The sequence below is a fragment of the Microcebus murinus genome, chromosome 20 (assembly GCF_040939455.1).
Source record: "Microcebus murinus isolate Inina chromosome 20, M.murinus_Inina_mat1.0, whole genome shotgun sequence".
NCBI lineage: Eukaryota > Metazoa > Chordata > Mammalia > Primates > Cheirogaleidae > Microcebus > Microcebus murinus.
Window position 1 is genome coordinate 8,447,101 of NC_134123.1, and position 25,499 is coordinate 8,472,599.

General features: G+C 39.3%; 1 protein-coding gene across 2 annotated transcripts in view; it reads left to right on the top strand.

Moving 5' to 3' along the window:
- FTO (FTO alpha-ketoglutarate dependent dioxygenase) overlaps window positions 1-25,499 on the top strand; it is a 365,665-nt gene that overhangs the window by 267,022 nt on the left and 73,144 nt on the right. The window contains exon 9 of one of the 2 annotated variants that reach the window (XM_075995647.1): window positions 16,792-16,882. The exons of the other annotated variant lie outside the window; for it this stretch is intronic. Within the exon in view, the coding sequence (XP_075851762.1) occupies window positions 16,792-16,840 (49 nt within the window). The 3' untranslated portion in view covers window positions 16,841-16,882. Of the gene's footprint in view, window positions 1-16,791; window positions 16,883-25,499 lie in introns of those variants that run through there. 2 annotated transcript variants of the gene reach the window in all.

Below are 25,499 nucleotides of genomic sequence, written 5' to 3' on the forward strand. Positions count from 1 at the left end.
CATAAAACGAAGACAGCATCCTCAGAGGAAAGGTGGTAACTGGATAAAAATATGGAAGTTGTGACAACATAATATTTAAGAAATCTGGTGACTGACCTCTGTTCTTCTATTTGGTGTAGAGAAGACCCACTGAGTAGCCCTGGAACTTTCATCATTCATGAAATGTTAAATTTTTATCTCTGATATTCCTGGCACTGTGTTAGATTCTGAGGATGTAGAAATAAAAGATGGGTTCTATCCGTTGGGAACTTGGAGTCTATCTAGTAAGCGGGATGGGTGAGTAAGCAGACAGTTAACTGAGAGTAGGAGGATTGCTACTTCTTGATGGGGTATGTTCAGGCTACGACTGGAATTCAGAGGAGGACCGCGGAACCCCAGACAGGCAGAGGAACAGGAGGGATCAGGAAGTTTCCTGGAGAAAGTAATGGCCGAGTGGAGTCTTGAAGAAAGGATAGGATTTTGCCAGGCAAAGAAAGGTAGGAGAGAAGAGAAGGGTTATACAAGGCAGAGGGAATGTGTTCTAAGGCCAAGAGGCACAAGAGAAATAGAATATTAAAAACTGTAAATCTTAATATTTTGCCATGTTTGATTCAGATCTTTTTCTTTTTGTAAAGATTCGGCAAAGCTGATAGTACCTAAAAATGCGTTGGCTATATTATTCTCTATACTTTTGTTATTTTTAAAATATTTTATAATTTAAAGTGAATAGATGAGAAATGAAAGCAATGGGCATAAACCATCATTTCCCAATGTGTGTACCTCACAACACCACGTTCGTGGGATGTTAAATGATTTTAAACAGAATAAAAGGAGGTGATTTCCATGGTCAGATAAGTTTGGGAAACAATAGAAAATTGAATAGTGTTCACTATTGCGAGAATTCCCGAAGCCTTCATACTCTTATTGCTGGGTGTTACTGTCCAACAGGAGGCTATAGCCTAGAGAATGTCCCAGCATATATTTGGCCATACACTCTTTTTATGTAACCATATGCAGGACTGAGGCATGAAGAAAGGGTTGGTACCAACTACTCCAGGAAACTTGACTGAGAGGGGCAGTGTAGTCGTAGAGTGGTCATAGAACAGGACGTGGCTAAAGGGAGACATTTCATAAGACAGAAGAGTCAAGAGCATATGCATACACCAAGGGCAAAAAGCAGTAGTGAGGCATAACAAACAAACAAAAAACAGTTGGAGACATAGCAGCAGTAGAGGATGATTGATAAGGTAAGCAAGGTGCTTGAGGTTATAAGAAGGATGAAATATTAAAGGACTTCTGCTAGTGTCTCTGTTCAAGATGTCAAGATTTTTATAATACTGTGTTTCTACATTCTAGAAGAAGGTAGAACTCTAAATCAGAGACTTACTCTATATACCGAAATCACTTAATGAATCTAGGTATCAGCTAGTATTCTTACAAGAGACAGAAAACCCAACTCAAACTGACTTAAGTAAAGAGAGTTTATTGGTTAATGTAATTTAAAAGTTCATGCTTAACTAGCTTCAGGGCATAGCTTGATCCAGGTAGTAATCATATCACCAGGACCCATCTCTCTGCACTCAGGTTCTCTTAGTACATTCCATTTTTATGTTCCTCATAGCCCCTGGAAGCTTTAGTGTCTTCTTTACTGGCTGCAAGATGGTATCGCTCCATAGACAATACATCTACCCTTATGCCACAGTCCTATAAAAGAGGAAATGCTGGTTTCTCAGATGCCCTAGCTTCTTACTAGTAATATGTAGTCTGGTTGAATTATGTGTCGATCCCTGAGCCACTTCTATGACCAGGAGCTAAGGCATATACTGGTTGGCTTAAATCAGTTAGTCCCCACACACCCTCACCCCTTTCCCCTGAGTTGTAGAAATTCCCAAAGGAAAGCCAAGAGTACTATATCACAAGAGTAGAATGTGTTAAGAAAGTAACCTTTCTCCTCCAAAAAAGGAAACTTCCATAACAGAGCCCTTAGACTTTTACTCAACATGATTTTAAATTCTAAATGTTGGAATGTTTAGGGTCCCAGATGTGGCAGCATGAATTAGATCCCTCCATTTGGAGCACCCACGTAAGTGAAGGGTGTTGACAGCCATCCTGGGGAATGCCGATGCTTACTGAAGAAGTCATGCAATAAATCCTCTTTGGAAATAAACAAAAAGCAGCTTTTGAGAACCCAGCTCTTACCCAAGACCAAAACCTGTCAGCCACAGGCAGAAGTCATTAGCAGGATTTATATGTACCCATATCCAACATTGAGTCAAAGGGAGATCTGCAGAGGGGATTTCTCTCTTCCGGAAACCAAGCAGAGGAATGGGGAAGACTTTCTGGGTAAAATTTCAGAGAACCTAATGCATAAATCCCCTTAACAAACACTGAGATTTGGGTTTGTAACTCATCTCTCTCAGCTTAGGTCCTGCGGAGACAGGCTGCCATAGGGCCAACACGACCAAACCAAAGGAAGAAAGGAGTAGAATTTATGGTGAAAATATGGAAACTACTTAAAATGGTAGGTTTTTTTAATGTGGCACTGTGTACATTTTTTGCTTGGTAGTCCCTGAGCTGTTGTTCAAGACCCCATGAAAGTGCTGGTTGCTGACTGGTAGACATTGTCCCCTCTTTTCTATTTACAACTTCCCTGACCTTCATTTCACCTCTAATAGAGACTGTGTCATTAATTGGCTGAGTTCTCCTAAACTCTGTGGTAAGTTAGACTGGAAAAGTCTGGATTTTCTCCATACTGAATTGCAGAGGATATCATTAATTTGCTAAGTGTTCACCTCACAGGGAAATTTTAAAAACCAACACACATGGGGTTTTCTTTTCACCCTCGATACTAACATTCTTCGTATAGGTGCCTCTGGCTTTGAGAAACATACCAAGAGTGTGTATGCAGACGGTGTGCCATGACCTCTCTATACCTACTTGTTGCAGTAGGTAGAAGGTTGGGGCAGATGGTGAGTTCCAGAGGCGAGGATGCAGCATGCAGCCTGCTGAATACGGGAACAGGCAGGATCTTGTGTGATGATAAACGTTTGTGCTCTATTAGCGCTTTGGCCATGGACTTGGCCGCCATTCAACTGCCTCCACGGCTGGCTTTTATATGGTTTTTCTTTTCCTCCTCGTGTTTGGTTGCAAACTTATTTTGACTGAGGATTTACTTGTCACTTCATGTTGACATTTCAAGTTATTACATTAAGAAAAACATAGGAGAAAGCAAACAAGCAAGTATATTCCAACAGGTCAGCAGGCATAGAAGTCATCCTCAAATTTCAAAGAAAAAGGAAGGGGGAGTTGGAGTAGAGAGTAGAGAACAGATATATTTATGAGGGGAAAAAAATCCTTTTGGTATTTTGGGCCTAAGTCATATCCTGGACTCTGGATGGTTTTCTCAGCTACTGGTGATTCCTTGGACTGCTAAAGGGAAGAAATTTCTGGTCCAACTGATGTTGCCATGTAATTCTATGGCATCATGCTAACATTCTGATTTCTCTGATTACAAGTGACTGCAACAACAAAGAGAATAACTCTGCTTTAAGAACTGTTTCCACAGTGTCTCTAGGGGACAGGTTTGCTTTGGTCTGTAAATTCCCCAAGGCAAGCTGAGACTATGTAAATTAAAGAAATAGAGCCAGTGACAACCAACTCTGTGGTTTTATTTGATTTTCCAAAACACATGTCCATCAGTATGGCTTAGACAACACAATATGATTAAAGCACAGTAATAATCGCCCATATATTGCATTTTAATTGGTATAATGTGTGATGAATAGTAAAGTTGGAACCACTGGGTATACTTTTACCTTTGAGCTATTTCTTTGATTCATCAGAATTTCTGACAACATAAAATAGGAGTCAGGAGGTCTGTTCCTGAGCTGGTCTCTGCTGATCATCAGCTATATGACCTTGGATATGTCACCTTATGTGTTTGGACCCCATTTTTCTCAGCAATAAAATGAGGGATTTAAACTAGATAAGATCTAAAGAGCCTTCCACTTTGGTGTTTGACTATTCCAAAGCCTTTTAAAATCTCTTGAGTTTAATTACTGAATTCTGGGATCTTAAGTCTCTTTAGCAATTGAGTCTCCTCCCTTCCTTTGTAATTTATGGCAAAGATCACTGTTGGCCAAACTTTAGATTTCTGGGACTGATTTTAGCGAATTGCCTTGTGCATATTTTTAACTAGCTTATATTTAATAAAGGAGAGAGATTAAGAGAGAGAGAGAAAAATAACAATAGTAATTTAAATAGTTTTTTCCCTGCCATTCCATTTCATGAGTCTTGGAGTAAATGTGAAATGGGAATGAGGAATCTGTACTTGCCTTGCAGAGGCTGAATATATTCGTTCTGACTGTGATTAAATATATATTTGTTTTTTCTGTACAATATGGCCCTAAACATAAAGCATCTACATCATCTGGTCCTTAACTGAAGAAACATGTATTCCAATGATGGAGGAAAACATAATTGTGTTGGACTTAATGAAAAATAGTATATTGGGTTACAAAGTGACAAGTAATTTTTTATGTTCAATTTAAGGGATTTTTTAGTGTAATTTTTATTCTTCATAATTTTTGCTTCCTCTGATGACTTTAGGACCTGATACCCCTGCCTTTTCTCCTGCTTTCCAAGCACAAGATAGGATTCATCTACAAAGTTCATTAGATTTTGTGCTTTTGCTCTTCTGATTGGTCTGTGAAAGGACAAGAGTGGAGTTGGAAATGGGAAAGCAGAGCAATCCAATCCACTTTTCAGCCTATGAACAGCCTCCCAAGGTTCATTCCAAAGTTCCCAGCATCCCTTGGGAACTTGCTTTCAGTATGTGATCCCCAGGTTGTGCTCTCAAACAGCGAGCAAGCCACCAGTTTCACGCTCAGCCTCCAAACCTCAGATAGGGCTCCCTTGCTTGGGGCCAGATGATTGCAAACATTGTGTTCCAAAGACCTCAGGAAAGACACGACAAATTTCTACTTGAATGCATACTTTTACCACCTAAAGGCAAATGGATGGAAGAAGACTAGGAGAAGACACTGAAAAGTGTCCCATAGTCTCTTTATGAAACTAAATGCATGGTTTATCAATTCTAAGCAAAGATACATATTCCACTTTAGCCTCTTTGTTCTTATTTTCTACTTGGTGGCAGTTTCACAAAAAGAGATTTTTACTTGACATCAAATTGCCCTTTAGAATTCTAGAATCACTTCAGATCTTCAAAGCTCTTAATAAGCAGTGATCTTTTTACAGTTATTTTTTAAAGCAGTGATACTTTAGAAAAAATGTAAGTGCTCTCTGAAAAACTTATGTCATCAAAAAGATAACAAGTGTTGATAAGGATGGGGAGAAATTGAAGCCCTCGTACATTGCTGGTGGGGATGTAAAATGGTACAACCACTTTGGAAAACAGTCTAAAATTTCTTTAAAAGGTTAAATATAGAATGACCATGTAATCCAGCAATTCCACTCCTGGTTACCCAGGAGAAATGAAAACCTGTGTCCACATAAAACTCGTACACAAATGTTCAGAGCAGAATTATTCATAATACCCCAAAAGCAGAAACAACCCATATGTCTATCCAGTGATGAATGGGTAATCAAAATATGGTATATCCATACAATGAAATATTATTTGGCAATAAAAATAGTGAAGTACTGATACATGCTACAACATGGATGAATTTTGAAAACATTGTGCTGAGTGAAAGAATCTAGTCATGAAGTATCACATAGTATGATTCCATTTATATGAAATGTCCATAATAGGCTAATGAAAAGAGACTGAAAGCAGATTAGTGGCTGTCAGGGGCTGGGTAGGCAGGGAGGAATATACTAAAAACCTCTTCAGATGTGTGAATTATATGGCATGTGAATTATATTTCAATAAAGCTGTTGCTGAAATAATTTAATTTAAAAAACAACCCTTATGTCAGACCATGTCTTACCCTGCTTAAGACCTTCTGTCCCATATAGAACAAAAACCCATCTCACCCAGATCTGATCCTACCTGCCACTTCGTGCACTCATCCCTCATTCACGGTGCCGCACGGGGCTCTCTTCTGTTCCTCCCAGCTCATAAAGTGTGTTTTTGTCTCCAGGTCTTTGCACTTGCTATTCCCTTGGCCTGGAGTCTTCTGCTCCTCTGACCTTTGAATTTTTATTATTCAATGTCAACTCCTTAGAGAGCCCTTCCCTGATTTCCTCTGCAAAGTGACCTCCCCATCCCCTGTGTTCAGACAGTCACGTCATCCTGTTCCTTCTTCCTGAGAGCACTTAGCTCTTTCCTAAATACCTATTTATTTGGCTACAGATTTATCTTGTCTCCCCACTAAAATGCAAACTTCATGAGTACAAGGACTATGTTGGTCTTACCCGTTATTACACCTCTTGAGCCTAGCTCAGTGCCTGACACATGTGCAGTCACTATGTATGTGTTGGATGGATGAATGAGCATTACAACATACTTGACTTGTAAGCCGAGCGTGGAGCATGAATAACCCAGTTTTGTTTTGTGGCGCCCTGTGCTGAGAATTGCTGAAAGCTTTTTATCTGGCTTTCTGGTGTGTTGTATCCTGAGATATTGGAAAAGCCGAGATGTAGTGCCCTTAATTGCCAGAGGAGACTCAGAAGCATGGAAAAAATGAATGGACTTTGAAATTCTGATCTAATTGAGAGTTTGCAAAATGTTGTTTACAATTCCATTTGCTCATTTTCATCTATTCAGTCTCTGAAATACTTCCTCGTCCTACAATTTTGTAAATATACCCTGTATTTCCGTTGACTTCTCTTTGTCTTTTGACAAAAGAGCTTCTATTGGAAGCTCCTTGAAGGTAGGAAATGAGATTATTCCTTACTGTCCTTAACACGTGTACAGTGTCCCGTATCTCCCAGACACACAACACACACACTTGTAAGCTCTAATGACTCCGATGTCAAGAGAGCCTCATCCTGGGAACCGGACCGTTTCATGCTTGTTTTACTGTACAGAATAATTGCACTTTCTGGTGATCTCACAAGTGTTGGGAAGTGTTTGGAGGTTGCTTTCCTAGCACCTGACCTGCTAGAGAAGTGGAGAAACCTGTGAGGAAAGCAGCACAGGCTTTTGTTGACTCACCACGAGAAGCAGGTGGGCTCACTTTGGCACATCCTCCCGTGGGGGGCTCTGGCCTGGAAAGCCAGCTGTCCCACCGTTCTACACGCAGCCTTGTGATGAGTCCCAGGGCAAAGGAGAAATACTATGAAATGTTTCCTCTTTCCCGGAAATAGCAACCCAAGCTTTCCAGTGGTGATCACTGTGGAGTTCTGGGAAGAACTAAAGAGATAATGGTATCCTTCCTGCCTTTATCAACTCTGGGTGGCAGGGGGACCTCTGGGGCTTGTGCCTGGCTGCCCTGTGTAGATGCCAGCTGACTACTGATGTCACGGGGCAGACATTTGCGAGAGAATCCTCCTCCAAGATCTGTTGTTATGAGTCCAAGATTGGATCATGAGATCCCAGATATGGATTTATGGGAAGAAGAAAGGATCTAGCCAACATCTGTTATTATGTTTAAACAAATAAGTTAATTTATTTACATTACTTGTCATCATCATCACCCACCTACATCCAATTAACCCTTAAGCACACAGTAGAAAAATGAGGTTTTGCTGATTTTTTTGGTGTTAGATTTCCCTAGTCTACATCTCCATGTAGGGTTTTCCGTAGAGATATTGTCCTGGGAAATATGATAGAAAAAGTTTAGGTTTTCAAAAGGAAGTCTCCATCTTCTCAACACATATTTAACTGGTGGTTGACAGCCTTGCTATAAAAAATGATCTTAAGTCACTTTACATTTTATATTCTTTCTTTAAAAAGATGAAGAGACATCTCTTTAGTGGGTGTCATGTTTAATGTTATTCGTTCCTAAGAATGAATGTCATTTCTGTGAGAACATTAAGCCATATTACTCTGAAACAGAGAACAATGGCCTCTGTCCTTTCAGTACTTCAAGTCTTGATACAGTAAAATATGATTCTCTTATATGACTCATATACTACCTTATATTTGTCTGGTACTTCATGTTTTTTAATGACTTCCCTCTAGAGGTTTTGTTGGAACACAAAAGGCATTGTACCAAAACTGATTTTACTTTAAATTCTGGGTAACAGATTATTATTATTGCATTATAACTTTTTTTTTTTTTTTTTTTGAGACAGAGTCTCGCTTTGTTGCCCAGGCTAGAGTGAGTGCCATGGCGTCAGCCTAGCTCACAGCAACCTCAAACTCCTGGGCTCAAGCAATCCTTCTGCCTCAGCCTCCCGGGTAGCTGGGACTACAGGCATGCGCCACCATGCCCGGCTAATTTTTTATATATATATCAGTTGGCCAATTAATTTCTTTCTATTTATAGTAGAGACGGGGTCTCGCTCTTGCTCAGGCTGGTTTCGAACTCCTGACCTTGAGCAATCCGCCCGCCTCGGCCTCCCAAGAGCTAGGATTACAGGCGTGAGCCACAGCGCCCGGCCTGCATTATAACTTTTAAAAACGATAATTAAGAAATAGGCATAGAAAATGTTTGATGATCTTAGCATGTTATATCTTCAGGGGAAAGACCCTGTTAGAAATTTAGCAAGTAGCAGAATATTCTATGTTGGGTTATTCCATGGATATAAATATCTTCCAAACTGAATTTAAGTTGATGGGTACTCATCATTATTATGAACTAAGCTATCCCATGGAACTAGAATGTAGCTATCAAGTAAACACCCATATTAGATACCACATGCCATTTAATGAGTTTATATCTGTAAAAAGAGAGGACAAATTCAAAATGGGACATGTCACACATATACAAGAGAATTTTCCCATAGGCCAAATGACTCCTCTTTTGGTTTTGATACCAGGCACCATTTCTAATGTGATGAAGTTGTATAGCTTGATGATGTGGAAATTCAGTGGAGTCCCTTAGCATTATGGGATATCTCTAGGCTGTACCAGGTTTCTTGTCTTCACATTGAGGTAGATGTTAAAGGAAAGAGAATCTTCTTCCATCCCATTTTTCTAGGGGCCTTCATAGGAATTTGGCTTAGTATTTTTATTATATGTATTATATATGTATGAATATAGATATATACAATATGTAGAATTGTTATATTATTAGCTATTTTAGTATGTTAATGGTTATATAATATAGCCCGGTCCCAAACACTGTTAAAGTAATATGTGTAATACATATTATCTGTATTATATCACTTAAACCTCATAAGAGTTATTTGAAGAAGGTAATATTACCATTTTACAGATGAGAAAACTGGAGAGTGGAAATTAAGTGGCATGCCAGGCATATCCAGCTCTCTCTCATTCATTCACTTATGATTCATGAAGCATTTGTGAAACAACTACTGTATACTAGCATTAAAGATACAAAAAGGATCAAACACAGTCCCTGCCATCAAAGAAGCTTCTGTCTAAGGTTAACAACTGTGCTGAAGCAGAATTTAGATATTTCATTTCAAAGGCAAAGGAACCCAGATTGGGAAGTTTTCTGGCAACTGCTTTGTTTGCCCAAGATTAATGTAATGTATAAATGTAAACATCAATGTATTGATGGAAAGAAGTGTCCCAGAAAAGCTTTTTTTTTTTTTTTTTTACTCTACCTAGGATTCCACTACTAATTCATTATTAAGTTCTTTGATGACACAGACCATTGCTCAAGAATTTCTTCCCAGAGCAGTTTATAAATATCCAATCATTTTTCTGATGGGCAGTTCCAGAAAGGGTTAAGGTTGGCTTCTCTGGGACACATAATGGGAAAGTAGCTGAACATGATTTCAAAGGGATTTTTTAGGAGAGAATTCCAATTACAGAGAAGTAATTTCCCTTTCTAGCTTACTAAGCTCTATTTCAGACTAATGCAGTTTCAAGATCCATATCCCTTCTCCCCTTATTTCAACAGATATTTTGAATATGAAAATCTTATGTCAAAACTTAGCTGAAGCCTTCATCAGGCTTTTGAAAGGCTAAGTAAGAATTCTGTTTCTAGGAATAAAAAGATTTGGATCAGAAAGATTCTTTGCTGGCTAGAGTTCCTTTTCGGATGGTAGTTCAAGCAGTCTTTAATCATATTTTTGTTGATTATTTATTAGTTTCCCTGGGAAATCAAAGGCTCAGTAACGTAAAATGTGTTTTCCTTAAGATATTTTATGAATCAGAATCCACAGTAAAGGAATAATGGAAAATACAGTTCCTTTCCTGATACGGACTAATTGAGAATTAAAATCCCTTTCTCTAGTCAGTGCCCCATATGGAAATGGTAGATGACCCAAATGGCCCAATTGTGTTAATACCAACCACAGTTTCTGCCTGGACAAAACTCTTATGCCAGTAGGAGATAAAGAGAGTGCTTTGTCAGTAAATCAGAACTGTAGAGAACTAGAACTAATTTAAGTGAAAGGATAGGCTCCAAGCCAGCTGTTTGGGTAAACCCACATTGAACCAAATGAGGGATTGATGAAACTTAATACTGTGTATTCCAGTCATCAGCCCAGAGTCTGTGTAACACAAGCCAGTGGAGTTTGTCATCGTGAGAAACGTGAAGGCAGACTTTCATTCTCGGCTCTGTGGGGCTGCTCGCCTGTGGCAGCTTCGGTCAACATTGAGCTTACTCTTGGGGAGCCAGACTTTGGCTGGTTTCCTGATGGAGGTTAGGGGAATTATAAAATGTGTTTACTTATACAGATTGTCCTGATCAAGTTAAATAAAAAGGTATTTGGGAAAAAAAATCTGCTTAGTAAAATACAAAGGAAATATAATGCATTTCATGCTGTTGAGGCCAGTATGGTTTGAAGGGATACAAGATGTACGTACATGAAGAATTTGGAAACAATTCAGAGTAGTAAAGTGTGGTCATGTAACAGAGACAGCAGATCAAGGTCACGAAGAGCACAACTCTGGAGCCAGATGGTCTGAGTTCAAAACCCACTGTGCCTCTTACTAGACGTGAGACCTGGAGCAAATTATTTACCCCCTCGCTGTCTGGCTCTTCTGAAAATGGAGATAATAAGAATACCCACCTCACCAAGTTGTTGTGAATTAATAGATATGAAGGTGTTTAAAATTAATTATTGTTACTAATAGATGAGAAGTCACAAGCTCAAATGCCTGCTGTGCCCAGGAATAGCAGCACAGTGATCGCTGGCAACAGAGACATGGTGTCAGTGGCATGGAGACAATAGACAGTGGTGGGGACGGTGGCAGACAGCTGCCACCTACTCTGCACTGATGTCCTGGTGGGATTCCTGGTTCAGTGTTGCCCGATCGTCTCATATTTCAGAAGAAGCTTGAAATCCGGACTTTGTCAAAAATCTGTCAACTCTTAAATGTTGTTGATTTATTTTAAAATACTCTACAAGCCAAATAAAACACTATCTGCAGGCTACAGGCCGCCAGCTAATGACCTCTTTGGTCTAATGATGAAACTCATTTAAATAATGAAATTCAGCTATGGAAATCCATCTGATTAATTCATCGTCACACTGTGAAACAGGGGTTCGTTTTCATTCCAGAGTGTTTATTGAGTTCCTACTATGTGTCAGCCCCCATGCTGGTGCTGAGGATAGAGTCAAGAACAAGAGACAATCCAAATGAACTACCTGCTACTTTAGTTTTTGAAGATACCCGCTACTTTAGTTTTTGAAGATAAAGAATCTCCTGGCACTTAATAGATACTCAGTAAACATAGGTCTCAAATCCTTCCATTGCCTTTGCTAAATCTAGACCTGATCCACTGAGTATTTGGGAGCTAATGTAGATTTCTGAGTAGTAATAGTGATACAGTTAAAAACTAATGAACTTCTGAAGCTAGGGTGTACACACACACACACACAAAACCCAAAAACTAATGAACCTACCAACAATATTGCAGAAATACTGTACTAAACTCTGTTCTTCTTAAGTGTGAATTTCCTGCTTTTTCTGTGATTAGTCATCCTGTTTTACTTGCTATCTACTTCATACTTATGGACTTGGGCTGCAATAATTTGAGGTCATTTGCATAATACTTCACAAATTTTTCTAGGATATTTTTTTCTTTAAGAGTATAATTTCCTTGACACTTCCAAAGGATATTCAATGGAACACCAGTCCTGTGGGACCCAGTGTCATTTAGGAAATAGAGAATATTATATACTATATACCTCTCCCACTTTCTTGGAGATTCACAAAACCTTTAGCAGAGCCCACTAAAAGGCTCTGAGGCAAAACTGCAGCTTAGAAAACTGCACTTGATAAACATTGTCTAAATAAATATTTCCCAAATGTATTTGACCAAGGAACACCCTCCACCTTTATTCCCCACTTAATGCATCCTACTATGCCAAGTTACTGATATTGTTTGATCCATTTGGGGAAATGCTAAATTGCCAAATTAATGTTCCTGCTAGGAACTATAGTTTCTTGCGAATTTTTTCCCACCCCAGCATCCACAACAAAAGTTATCTTGAAAAGCTCAGGCTTTATCTTCAATAAGTCTAGGAATTTGACTGTGGCAGTTGCAACCTCACAACAGATTGTAAATGCTTTGAGGAAAGGAACGGTCATCGGTACTCTCCACGTCCCCCCAGCTCTGGGTTATTACACGGTGGGTATTAAGTAAATGCCATAGATTGCTACAGATTCCTTCTGTCACTGTTTTAACTGTGGTGGTTTAACTAAGCAGTGAATGGCCTCAGGGAAAAATACTGTAGAAGATATAACAATTGATGAATTTGGATAAAGGGTCTGTGGGTGTTTTAGGGTGTTAATCTTGTAAATTTTCGGCAAGTATAAAATGATTTCCATATTTTTAAAACTGATTTTCAGTTCAGCAAACTCCTCTTAAAATGTGTAAAACTATACCTCAATTTAAAGACAAAAAAAAAATCGATATTGTAAGGCTTTGTAAGCTGAGAGGCAGAGCAAGAAAGAACAATGGTAGATGTTCAGAAGCAGTTAAGTCAAGAAAAGAGAGTGAGAATTTACAGAAGAAGGGCAAGTGAGCGTTAAAATCCGCAGGTTGGCTATGTGACTTATTCCTCAATAAAGCTGGTAAAAATTAAATTAAAAAAATCTGCAGGTTGGGGTTTTTCCAATGATCAGTGCCTGATACTGGTTCCAAGATGGTATCTCTCCCAAGAGCCCAGTTCCCAGGCTGCATTCCACACCGTCTGCCCAGGCCTCCCACCAAGTCTTGTGCCAGTGGGGTTTGCCAGCACGTTCTGCCTTCACAAGTTGCCGGCTTCTCCACCACCACCCTGTCCCACCTGCCTCTGAGATACACATCTGGCTTTTCTGCTTTGAATCCAGCCGAGTGATCTTCTCTGTGATCATGTAGCTTCCTCCATGACTCACCCCGCCCAGCCACAGTCCTCAGCGCTTCATGGCAAGACTCAACCTGACCCTCCTTTGGGGAGAGGGGAATAAGTGTCAGAGTTGAAGGTTCCGTTGTAAAGTGATGTTTCCCACACTCATGAACTTGCATGGCAGTGAAACTCTTGAGTGTGTTTTTGACTGTGACTGTGAGCTTTGTGCAACCGCAAAAGACAAGAGAACATTGAGCTAATGTAACCATCCTATTAAGTCTCAGTAGCTCTACGTCTTTCTGGTTGTGGGAAGGGTGCTAATTCTTAATGCAATTCTTTCCCGGGTAGCATGAGTAAATCTTCAGTAAAATGTACCTGGGAAATCAATATGGCACACTCCAACCCAGTTGTAATAGTCAGGGGAAGAACATTCTAGCCCTTAAATTAAGTCCTGTGGACACCAATATTTTCACAGCCAGTCCCTCCCCACTCTTCTCTACCTCCTGATTTTCATGAAGGTGGGTGATTTAGGACAATGAGAGTCACAGGACTTTAAATAACTTAATTCCTAGGTGTGTTTGGTATGGAAACAAAGATAACCCTGTTCAACAGTGAATTTGTGCCCCTGGGTGAATAGCCAGGTGTTCTTTCAACTGAACTGTGAGACTAATTTCTTCCTGGCCTCTGGAAACCAGCTGAAGCCGTGGGCCAGCTGGTATATCTTCAATCTTGCATACCAACATCTTTCTCTGATTCACAGATTTCCTTTATCCCCAGCACTTCCTCTGGTATGTGCATCCCCGACAGTAAGCGATATCTCTTATTGGATTGGGGGCTTTTTACATTGTGCGTCTTCTGCAGGGGAGGGGAGAGGAAGGAGGGTGGTTGGTTACACCAGAATATATCAGAGGGAACCTCACTTTAATCTCATCCACCCTGGACTCCTGTGCATCCGATGACCTTCACATTCACAAGGAGGTGACACTGGAGTAATTGAGGATGGCATTCTACCATTACTCTTTCTAATATTTAAATGATACACAATTAATCTCAGAGAAAACAGTTAATCTACTTACAGTTGTAATATCCATAACTAGGCATACAAAATAACAAGAAGCTATAGAGAGCCTTAGCTAGAGGAGAAATTTCTTTTAGAAGGTTTCTGATGACTTCCAGTTGCAAAGCACAACTCTTTCGTATAGATCCACTCACTTTCAGTGTTTGAGACTTCATAGAGAACACAGCCAGAGATTTACCTGGTGAGTCACAGACTAAAATTTGATATTAGAAAGCAGGACCCCGCACCTGAGAGTCTGGTAGTTCTCAGAATACCAGATCACACCCATAATTTTTTTTGCCCCAAATAGCTATAACAGGCATACCTCATTTTATTGTGCTTCACTCTATTGTGTTTCACAGATAGGGTGTTTTTTGCAAATTGAAGGTTTGTGGAAACTCTGTGTAGAGCTAGTCTATCAGTGCCATGTTTTCAACAGCGTGTGCTCACTTTGTGTCTCTGTGTTACATTTTGGTAATTTGCAAAATGTTTCAAACCTTTTCATTATCGTTATATCTATTACGGGGATCCGTGATCAGTGACCTTTCATATTAGTATTGTAAGTGTTTTGGAGCACCTCGAACTGCGCCTAGATAAGACGGCAAACTTCATAAATGTTGTATGTTCCGACTTCTCCACCAACTGGCCAGTCCCCTGTCTCTCTCTCTCTGCTTGAGCCACCCTACTCCTTGAGACATGACAATATTGAAATTAGGCCGATTAATAAATCTACAATGGCCTCTAAGTGTTCAAGTGAAAGGAAAAGTCACATGTCTGTCACTTTAAATCAAAAGCTAGAAATGATTAAGCTTAGTGAGGAAGGCATGTCAAAAGCTGAGACAGGCCAAAAACTAGGCCTTTTGTGCCAAACAGCCAAGTTGTGAATGCAAAGGAAAAGTTCTTGCAGGAAATTAAAGTGCTACTCCAGTGAACATATGAATGATAAGTAGGTGAAACAGCCTCATTGCTGATATGTAGAAAGTTTTAGTGGTCTGTATAGAAGATCAAACCAGCCACAACATTCCCTTAAGTTAAAGCCTAATCCAGGGCAAAGCCCTAACTCTTTTCAATCTTATAAAGGCTGAGAGAGGTGAGGACGCTGCAGAACAGTTGAAAACCAGCAGAGGTTGGTTCATGAGGTTTAAGGAAAGAAGCTGTCTCCATAACATAAAAGTGCAAGATGAAGCAGCGAGTGCTGATGGAGAAGCTGCAACAAGTTATCCAGAAGATCTAGCTGAGATCATTGATGAAAATGGCTATATTAACAACACATTTTTAATGTAGACAGAACAGCCTGAATTGGAAGAAGATGCCATCTAGGACTTTCATAGCTAAACAGAAGAAGTTAGTGCTTGTTTTCAAAGCTTTAAAGGACTGGTTGACTCTTTTGTTAGGGTCTAATGCAGCTGTTGACTTTAAGTTTAGCCATTGCTCATTTACCACTCTGAAAATCTTAGGGCTCTTATTTAGCATAATTCTATGCTAAATCTACTCTACCTGTGCTCTATATGTGGAATAACAATGTCTAAATGATAGCACATCTATTTACAGCATGGTTTACTGAATATTTTAAGCATACTGTAAAGACCTGCTCACAGAAAAAGATTCCTTTCAAAATATTATTGCTCATTGACAGGCGAGGCACTGTGGCTCACACCTGTAATCCTAGCACTTTAAGAGGCTGAGGTGGGAGGAGTGCTTGAGGTCAGGAGTTCAAGGCCAGCCTGAACAACATAGTGAGACCCTTATCTCTACAAAAATTTTAAAAATTAGCTGGGTATAGTGGTATATGTCTGTAGTCCAGCTACTTGGGAGATCGGGGCAAGAGGATGACTGAGCCTTTAAGTTTGAGGTTACAGTCAGCTATGGATGATGAGACTACACTCTAGCCCCAGCAACAGAGCAAGACCCTGTCTCAGAAAAATGAATAAATAAAAGAACATTCGTGATTTATGGGCGGACAGCAAAATATCAGCTTTAACAGGAGTTTGCAACAAGTTGATTGCAACCTTCATGGATGACTTTGAGGGGTTCAAGTCTTCAATGGAAGAAATAACTGCAGATGTGGTGGAAATAGCAAGAAAACCAGAATTAGAAGTGGAGCCTGAAGATGTGACTAAATTGCTGCAATCTCATGATAAAACTTGAATGGATGAGGAATGCTTCTTATGGATGAGCAAAGAGTGGTTTCTAGGGATGGAAACAACTCCTGGTGAAGATACTGTGAAGGTTGTTGAAATGATGATAAAGGATTTGGAATATTCCATTAACTTAGTTGATAAAGCAACAGCAGGATTTGAGAGGACTGACTCCAGTTTTGAAGTAAGTTCTACTGTGGCTAAAATACTGTCAAACAGCATCTTTTGCTAGAAATCTTTTGTGAAAGGAACAGTCAATTGATGCAACAAACTTCATTGTTACCTTTTTATCAGAAATCACCACATCCACACCATTCTGATCAGCAATCACCACCCTGATTAGTCAACAGCCATCAATATCGAGGCAAGACCCTCCACCAGCAAAGAGATTATGACTCACTAAGGGAGCAGATGATTGTTAGCATTTTTCAGCAATCAAGTGTTTTTAAATCAAGGTATGTATATTGTTTTTTAGACATAATGCTATTGCATACTTAGTGCAATATAGACTATAGTATATGCACTATAGCCTATAGTATAGTGTAAATATACCTTTTATATGCACTAAGAAACCAAAACATTTGGTGACTTGCTTTATCGCAATATTCGCTTTATTGAGGATATCTGGAATTAGACCCACAATATCTCCGAGGTATGCCTGTGTGAAATTCTCCATGCAGTAAGAAGGGTATTTGAAAGTCATGAGTAAGTGATAGAGGAACTCTGGTGGCTTCAAGCATGTCCACTTTCAGCAGTCTGTGCCTGTCCATGCTTCTTAGTATAATTTGTATCCTTTCTCACTCATGAGTATTTTAAAGGAAATGCATTTTCCTTTGCTAGTGATATATGTACTTTGGTTTTCAGGGGCCTGCAGTGCTTTGGTCGAAGCTCTCTATCTGTTTTAGAGGACTTACAGGGGCCCCCAGTATGGGCTGCAAAGTGGGGAACCTCTTTGAATGAGGCACAGTGGGGGAGCTCATTGAATGAACAAGGAATCATCCTTATAACTCCACTGGAGAAAGCCATTCTCATGTCACTTGCACAAGTCTAGCCTGCCTAAAGTCTGTGCTATAAATTTTACCTGGATTTTCAGGTATTTTTGAATGACAAAAAAATGTCCTGGAAATTTTAACTGCAGCTTCCATTGAACTGGAAATTGTCAGATATTTACATATTACAAAAACAATTATGTTCCATGTTAAATATTAAATGTCAACATGATGTTGCCCCAAGGGTGATTATAGCAACCTTCACCCCTAAGATTGTATGTCACCTACACAGAGTTTTTTGTCTGCAGTAGTTCTTTGCCCTTGGTAACAGTTATAGTAGTTGAAGTAGTGCCTCAAGAAGCAATCTTCAAAGGTTAATAGATCAATTATCAAAAACAAATTCCTTACAGTTAATAACAAGTAAAATAACAAAGCTATGCCCGTGGCTCAGATACCCATGGCAGAAGGTAATGGGACAAGAGTAGAAAATTTAGACCAGCTTTGGGGGAGGGGGGGATTTAAAATTTTAAAACTTTGGAAAAATTCAACTTACCAAATACCATGAATAATGAGTACTACTGTTTACTGAGTGTTTACCATGTGCCAAACACACATGTTCTGCACAGTTCATAGAGATTATTTCCTTTCATCCTCACAATATTCTATGAAGCAGGTACTTTATTAGCTCTGTTTGCCAGATGAGGAAACTGAGGCTTCAGATGGCTTCATGTAGTGACACTTACAAGGTCAGACAGCCTCCAGCAGGCAGGCGGGAGAAACAGCATTGGAACAGACACAGTGTGCTCCGAGCCAGTGCTCCTGGCCAGTGTTCTGTCCTGCCTCTGCACAGCAGCAGGGCCACAGACTGTTAATGAACCAGCAGCCCATGTCTGGCCTTGGGGACAACGGCAGCCATCGAGCACTTACTACGTTTCAGGATTATTTTACACATCTTCATCATTCCTTTCCTTTAATCCTCAGCTCCATGAGATAGGTGACAGTAACTACCCACATTTCACAGATGAGGAAACTGAGACTCAGATTAAGTAACAAATCCCAAATGTTAACCGACCTGACATCCAAATCCAAACAGTCTCATCCCAGAATCCACCCTCTTAACCACCATGCTAAAAATGCAATTGTTTGCCAACAATTTATTAATACAATTTGGATGTTTCACAAAAACGTGAAGAATTCTGACTTTTCTTGAAAAAGACATAAGAGATGACAACACTGGTCCCCTTCAACCCAGCAACAATCACTTGGCAACAGTGGGTAGCTGCCCATTTTAGAGGGGGTATCTCCTGCCTGGTTGCCACTACCCCTCGTGTGGGCTGCCTTATGCCTTGGGTTGCCTGCCTGACTTTGGGGACATTTTATTTGCAGTCCCAGTCTAGGGTCTCCCTAACACTGGAGCTGCCTCATTTAACACACTAAATGCCTGTGTATTTTATGTGCTTTATTAGCACACATTTTTTAGTGCTCTCTAAAAGCATTCCCCCAAAATAACAATAAGTGCCGCCTTCCTGTCTTTCTCCCTATCCCCTTCTCCCAAAGAAGGGCCACTCCACAGAACTCGTATTTGTGCCTAACCAGGTAGGAATATGTGAGGTTTATAGCCTTCTTTCCTTTGTCCTGGTTGATAGCTCTGGTAGTGTTTGATTGGCAATGACCAAGCATGTCTGGGCTTTGGCATACTGCTTGGGCTGTTATGTGACATAGAGACACCTAGACTCTGTACATGCCAGAGCAGAATACAGCTATGATATCCAGAAATGAAGAGAAGGATATTGGTAGTTTCATGCCTCCTTCTTAAACTAGAGATTTGTATATTTTAAAAGGGCTTTTCTAAGAATTCAGCCTTGATTATTTGTTCTATGTTGGGCCAAGCTAGTGCATTATTGGTAAGATAATGAGTGGCATTCACCCAAGGGTAATCCTTTCAGGGATTTTGATGATGCAGTAAATCATGAGTGTAAAGCCTGAGTGGTTTATGCCATTAAAACCTCAAGATAGAATTAGACTTGTAATCACCACTTGCCCATGTTTTGTCATTTATGATAATTATACTAGTAATAATCCATGTATTGTTGAGAAGTAGCAGTCAGAAGCATCCATCAATTTTTTATCGACACCAAATCAAGTTGATACTTCATCTTTGCTGCAAAAATGTAGATTGCACCAATTAGTCTAAAGAAATTGGGCAGTCATTAGCAATGAAGCAAGCAGTTAATCTACAGAACATTCCTGGTTCCTGTGATGCCAACAATCCCTCTTAATTATGTGGAATAGTGTGAGCTTCCTTGGGACTCTGTCAACAGTGCCATTGTTGGCTTAGATTAGAAGAAGCTTCTATGTCCCTGCTTTTATTTAAAGAATGCAATACCTCCCAGCCCCCACCTTGCACCCTTAAGCGCTTCCAGGCAAATTTATTCTGAAACAGAACACTTGGATCAAAGCAGTTGGCATTTTCTTTCTTATTTAGAAATAGGGATTTTCCCTAATGGGCTTCTTTCAGTGGTGGTGTGTTAGCTCACCATCCCATATGTGTTAACTATTTTTGTGCACCTTACCCAAATCATGGAATAATCATCTCTTTTAACAAAAAAGAAAGAAAGAAAAAGTCAGAGTTTAAAAGAAAAATCCAACTAGTTGTGAAGAAATGCTTGTGCTAATGAGCTTTCTGCATCTGCCTCAAGTCTTTTCCCCAAGCTAGCCCAGTCTCTCTCTCTAGACATTTCCAATCAGTCTCGCCCACAAATTGTACTAAGCAGCTGAATAATGTAGAGTAGCAATTTCAAATATAAATATTTTTTCTATTTAGGAAATTTGGAAAAGAAAAAACAGGAAAAAATAACTCACCCCCTGATATCCCACCATGACACTACCTCTGTAACCATTGTGGTAGCTGGTCTTCCAAGCTCTTACACATATGCACGTGTCGAGTTTTATATTATCATCATCATCATTATTCTGGTATTCTCTTTCACTTATAATCTTTCACTTTACTAACAGTTCTAATGGATGCACAATTCTCTATCAAATATAGAGTATTTATTTCTCCATGTTTTGGATTATTTCCCTGGGATAGCTTGCCCAAAGTAAAATACTTGATCAAAATTTAAAAGGCTCTTTATAGCTCTTGATACATATTGACAAAATTCCCTCCTTCAAAAGGACTATGCCAATTTTAAAAATGTCACCAGTAGTACATGCAGATACCAGTTTAATTTTAGTGAGTGAAGTCTAAATTCAGTTGCATTGGCATGCTCATAGCTAAGCTAAAAATATAAATGTTACCCTTCCCTAATGGACAAATGGGCACAGTATCAAATTGTACCCTGATTCAAATTAGCTTAAACAAGGGCAATTATTATCTCACATTACAGGAAGTTTGGAAGCAGGACAGCTGTAGGTATGATATGATCCTAGGCCCAGTGATGTCATTAAAGACTCGAATTCCTCTCTTCAAGCTCTGCCATCCTCACCTTCGCCTCATGCTGGCTTCCTTCATGCCTCAAATGGCCACAGTAGCTCCAGGCATCACACCCAGATGTAGAAGCAGCAGAGATGGAAGGAGAGCAACTCTTCCATTGTCTCCTTCTCAAGAGTGAGGAAATCCTCCCTAGAAGCTCTCAGGTGACCTTGCCTCAGGTTTCATTGCCCAGATCTGAGTCACATGTCAACCCCTAAACCAAAGACTGGTGAGGGAAATGAAGCACCTACTGTACTCGTGCACTTTCGGTTCTACGATTTCATAAGGATTTTTACAACATAATTACATGTTCCAATTATGAGATTACATGACTGGGCTATTAACCCATTTATTCCTGAGCTGGCAATGGAGGCAGCTTCCTCTAAGTGTTGAATACCCGAATAAAATAGGGATTCTGTTGGCAAGGACGAAGGAGGGAATGGTTGTTGGAGAAGTACCCAGCAGTGTCTCTTGTAGGCACCATGATTTTCTTTTATAGTCTTTGTCACACCCACAGAACCATTTAAAATTCTTGAGTAATAGTTTGTACATTTAATGGATATCTGCGAAGTTGTTGGGAGGTCCTCGTGGACAGTGATCATGTTCCATAGTTCCTTTACATTTTCCTAAAAACCTACCTCAGTGATGGGCCCCTAAGGTAGAAAGCGGGAACTCCTCTATTTGCATGTTCCTTTGGTATATAGGTCTCCTACATGAAAGGAATAGGAGAACTGGCTCTTGTCTCGGAGAATTTCCTGTTTGGTGGAGATTTGACATCTCAGCATACCATTGTCAGGGTTTCCGCCGAGATGGAAGTTTACAGCTAGTGAAACAAGTCTCACTTTCCAGTCCGAATTACTCAGGCTCTGAGCTTCTGATTCCTCTACCCAGCCCAGCATTTGGAACACTTCACTACTCATTAGCTCCTCCAGCTGAAAGAACAGAAAAGAAGGAGGAGAGGAGATGAAGGAATTCAGATCAAATCCTTCTTGTTTTATCTAGTTGGAGAAATGGCTGAAATTGCCACCTCTAAGGATATTTGGAAAATAATCTAGTTTATTCCTGCACTTATTTTCCCACTAATTATTCCCACAAATTATTAGGAGTACTACATTTTAGAATAAAATAATGAATAAACAACAACAACAAAAAGGCTCCAACAGAAGAAAACATGTTTCTGGATTGAAGAAACCAGCCTAGATATTATACTTTATATCTTAGAAACTCAATACTATTTTACCTTTAATGTGCTTAGTTGGATTATAAGATATAGATGTCGTCTCTTTATTAATACTTGACTTGCAAATACTATTTGTCACTAGCATTAACAGTGTGATCTTGGACCAAAGCTGCCCATCCCCTGTGGTAGATGAGAACATGAAATAGACCCATTTCCTACCACACCATGAAGAGCCATTGCTTCAGTTAGTTTTCTGGGTGGAGACAAAAAAGAACCACCTACTTCTACTCATGCACTTTCTGTTTTACAGTTTCATAAGGATTTTTATAACATAATTACATGTTCCAATTATGAGATTACATACATTTCCACCACTTATATAATCAAGTGCAATTATACCAACTACTTGAATAGATGATGGTAAAAATTACTTGAAGCAAAAATTACACAACAAAATGCTATTTCAGAAAGTCTTTTGGAGTATATATTCCACAGACCTCCAAAAGAGGTGGATCAAGGTGATTATAATAGCCTTCAAGTAGCTTTTGGAATTTTCCTAGGTTATGGCACCAAGAATGACTTTGGAAGAAATAATGAATAAAATAACTTCCAAATCACTTTGGAAGATTAATTTTTTTGAAAACTTTTTTGCAGCACAGCACAACATAGCATGTAGTATGTATGGCACATACCATAGCTATCTGTGCAGAAGCTAGTTCAGTTCTGGTTTTGTCTCTTTCTTGCTCTCATCTTTTCTCTCACCTTCCATCTGTATTTCCTCCTCTTTCCAGCTGTCTTCCTTACCCTTTCCATGCATTTAGGGGCTGGGAGAAAAGCTTGGAACACTAGCTAATTGGGAGAAATGGAGTAGATTCATGGAACATCATTTCCCAATGCAATAATCCATGGATCAAAACTTTCGAGGGCAGCTGGCTTAGAAGAGTTCCTTAAAATAATCTAACCTCCTTCCTCAGAAGGTAGGCTGGGTATATAGTCAAAGCCATTAGGTTTCATGGCCTTTAGGAGAATTTTTAAGATGGTGTCATTGTTATATAGGGGGGAAAAAAGACAGAGCTAGGAAAGTAACCCCAGAATACAATGTATGCAAAATTAGGATCCTTTAATACGAAGTATGATATTATGGAGAGTTCCTTAAAAACAACATGCTAGTTCATGATCATTGTTTCTTCCATCACTGAAAACAAAACATGTTGAAAGGTTCATTTTTCTCCCAGCCCTCCCCTTTTCCTTGGGTATTTTTTCAAGAATAATTTTAAAGGAAAATGTTTTTTTTAAAAAAATAGATTTTTACAGTTATTTATTTGTGGGCTTCTGTTCTAGCAGTAGGATTTCTCCAGAACCTTCTCATCGCTTCTCCTATGGGGTTTTCTTTATTTAAAGGAAAAAATATATTCCTGATCACCTGCCCCTAAGTTTGCAGTTCGGAGCAGTTTTTTGGACTAGTCAGTCATGTTCTTCTGAGGACAGCGTCTCCTAGGTGCGCTGTTCGTGCTCCATATGGAGCAAATTAGAGAGTGAAAGAATGGTGCTGCCACTGTTTCTGATTGGTTACGGTAGTATTAAAAAAAAAAAAAAGAAAAGAAAAAACCTGACTTGCCCCGCTCTGAAGAAGAAAGATGGATAAAATGCTCTTTGAACACACAAGTCCTTTTTTTTTTTAGTGTCGGTACAGAAGGGTTGCATTTATATTTTGCTTTGCAGACCTGTCTCTTGACCTTCTAATTACTTTATTTGAAACAGCACTGAGGGTATAATAAACCTAGAGGTTGCCTCTCCTTTGCTTTATCATAAATTAAAGCTGCTGGTTTGTTGAGGTGAAAGTGGAGGCAGAATGTTCATTACTGCTCAAGTGACGGCTTGTCAATAGCAGTGCTTTTTAGTTTGTTCTAGTCAGCACTTGCTGTGCATTTTGTTGGACCACTGGGAAATAAATACAACAAGATTATACATTTGGAATACCACAAGAGTTCACAGGGAGAAAAAAAAACCACAAATGATAAATTATACACTCGGTAGAAAGTGACATGCTATCTTGTGCTATTAACAACCAAAGATAATTGCAACGAATTGTAATTGCAGTTTGCAACTTACAGTACAGTGTGTCCAACATCAATCTTAATAGTGAACAAAGCAATTTATATTAAAACTTAATTCACTTGGTAACTTTCTGCTGTATACACGGGAGCTAACAGATGTAGCTTTTCAGAAAGTTCAAAGGCATTTGAAACGTGGAGAGAAATGCTAATGCAGTGAGCCTTGGAGAAATATTGCATTACTACTTGTAATGAAAACAAATGTATGTCATTATCTCCTAGTTTGCGTTTATTTAATAAAATATGCAGTTTGCACATTGGTAAATTCAGTGTTTCTGAATGGATATGGAATGATGTTCTATTCAGAATCAAAGGCCAAATAGCACTAGCAATTATGCATCTTTCTGTAAATAGTCTGCCTTCCAAGTGCATACTGTTTGAGTAGCATGCGCCTCAATGCTTCAGCAGGCTTTGTATGAGGTGCAACAGCAAACTGGGGTAACTTTATTCATGACTTTCCTTAGATTGGATGTCTTTGAAGCAAGAAAGGGAGATCTCCTGGAATGACTTAAGAGAACAAGCATATTTGTTTCATGAGCTTGACTGATGGCCAGTAGAGCAGTTGAGTGAAATCTCTAAACTGATTAGGGCTTTCGTTCAAATAATCTTCTACCGTTTTCATTAATTTATTCCTTAATGCTATTTTGCTGCTCTTCTACCAAGGATAATAATCTCACACTCGCTGACCTCCATGAGTGGATGACCTGGAGCCCATAACTAATCTTATTTACTCTCCTGACCAGCCGAACTTCATTTACCTTGACTGGATAAGAGCCTTGCGTTGCTAGGCTTCCCTTCCCTCGTCGCATTCTAGTTAATCTGCAGTGAAGGGGAACGCCCGGCTCTCCCAGCCAAGATCCAGAAGCATCCTGGGGCATTGGGAACTTTGTGCCATTCCTCTTCCTTTCTTGAAAACGTTTTTTCCACTTCTTTCCTGCCCTCCTTTAAAAAAAAAAAAAAAAAATTTGAAAATAATAGATTAAAATGTGGAGCAGACTTACAGTCCCACTCTCCTAACACAGCTATTTTTATTTTGAAAAAAATACTGTTTTTATTTCCACTGCATTGGCCATATGAATACATAGGTTAATTTAGGTATTATCATTGAATGCATGTAATTTTGTATTTTGCTTTTTTATTTAATACCAAAGTGTTTCCCATGTTGCCTTATAATTTAATATGTATGCATTTTAATGACTGAGTGATAATCCATTGTTTATATACTATATTTTAGCTAATTATTC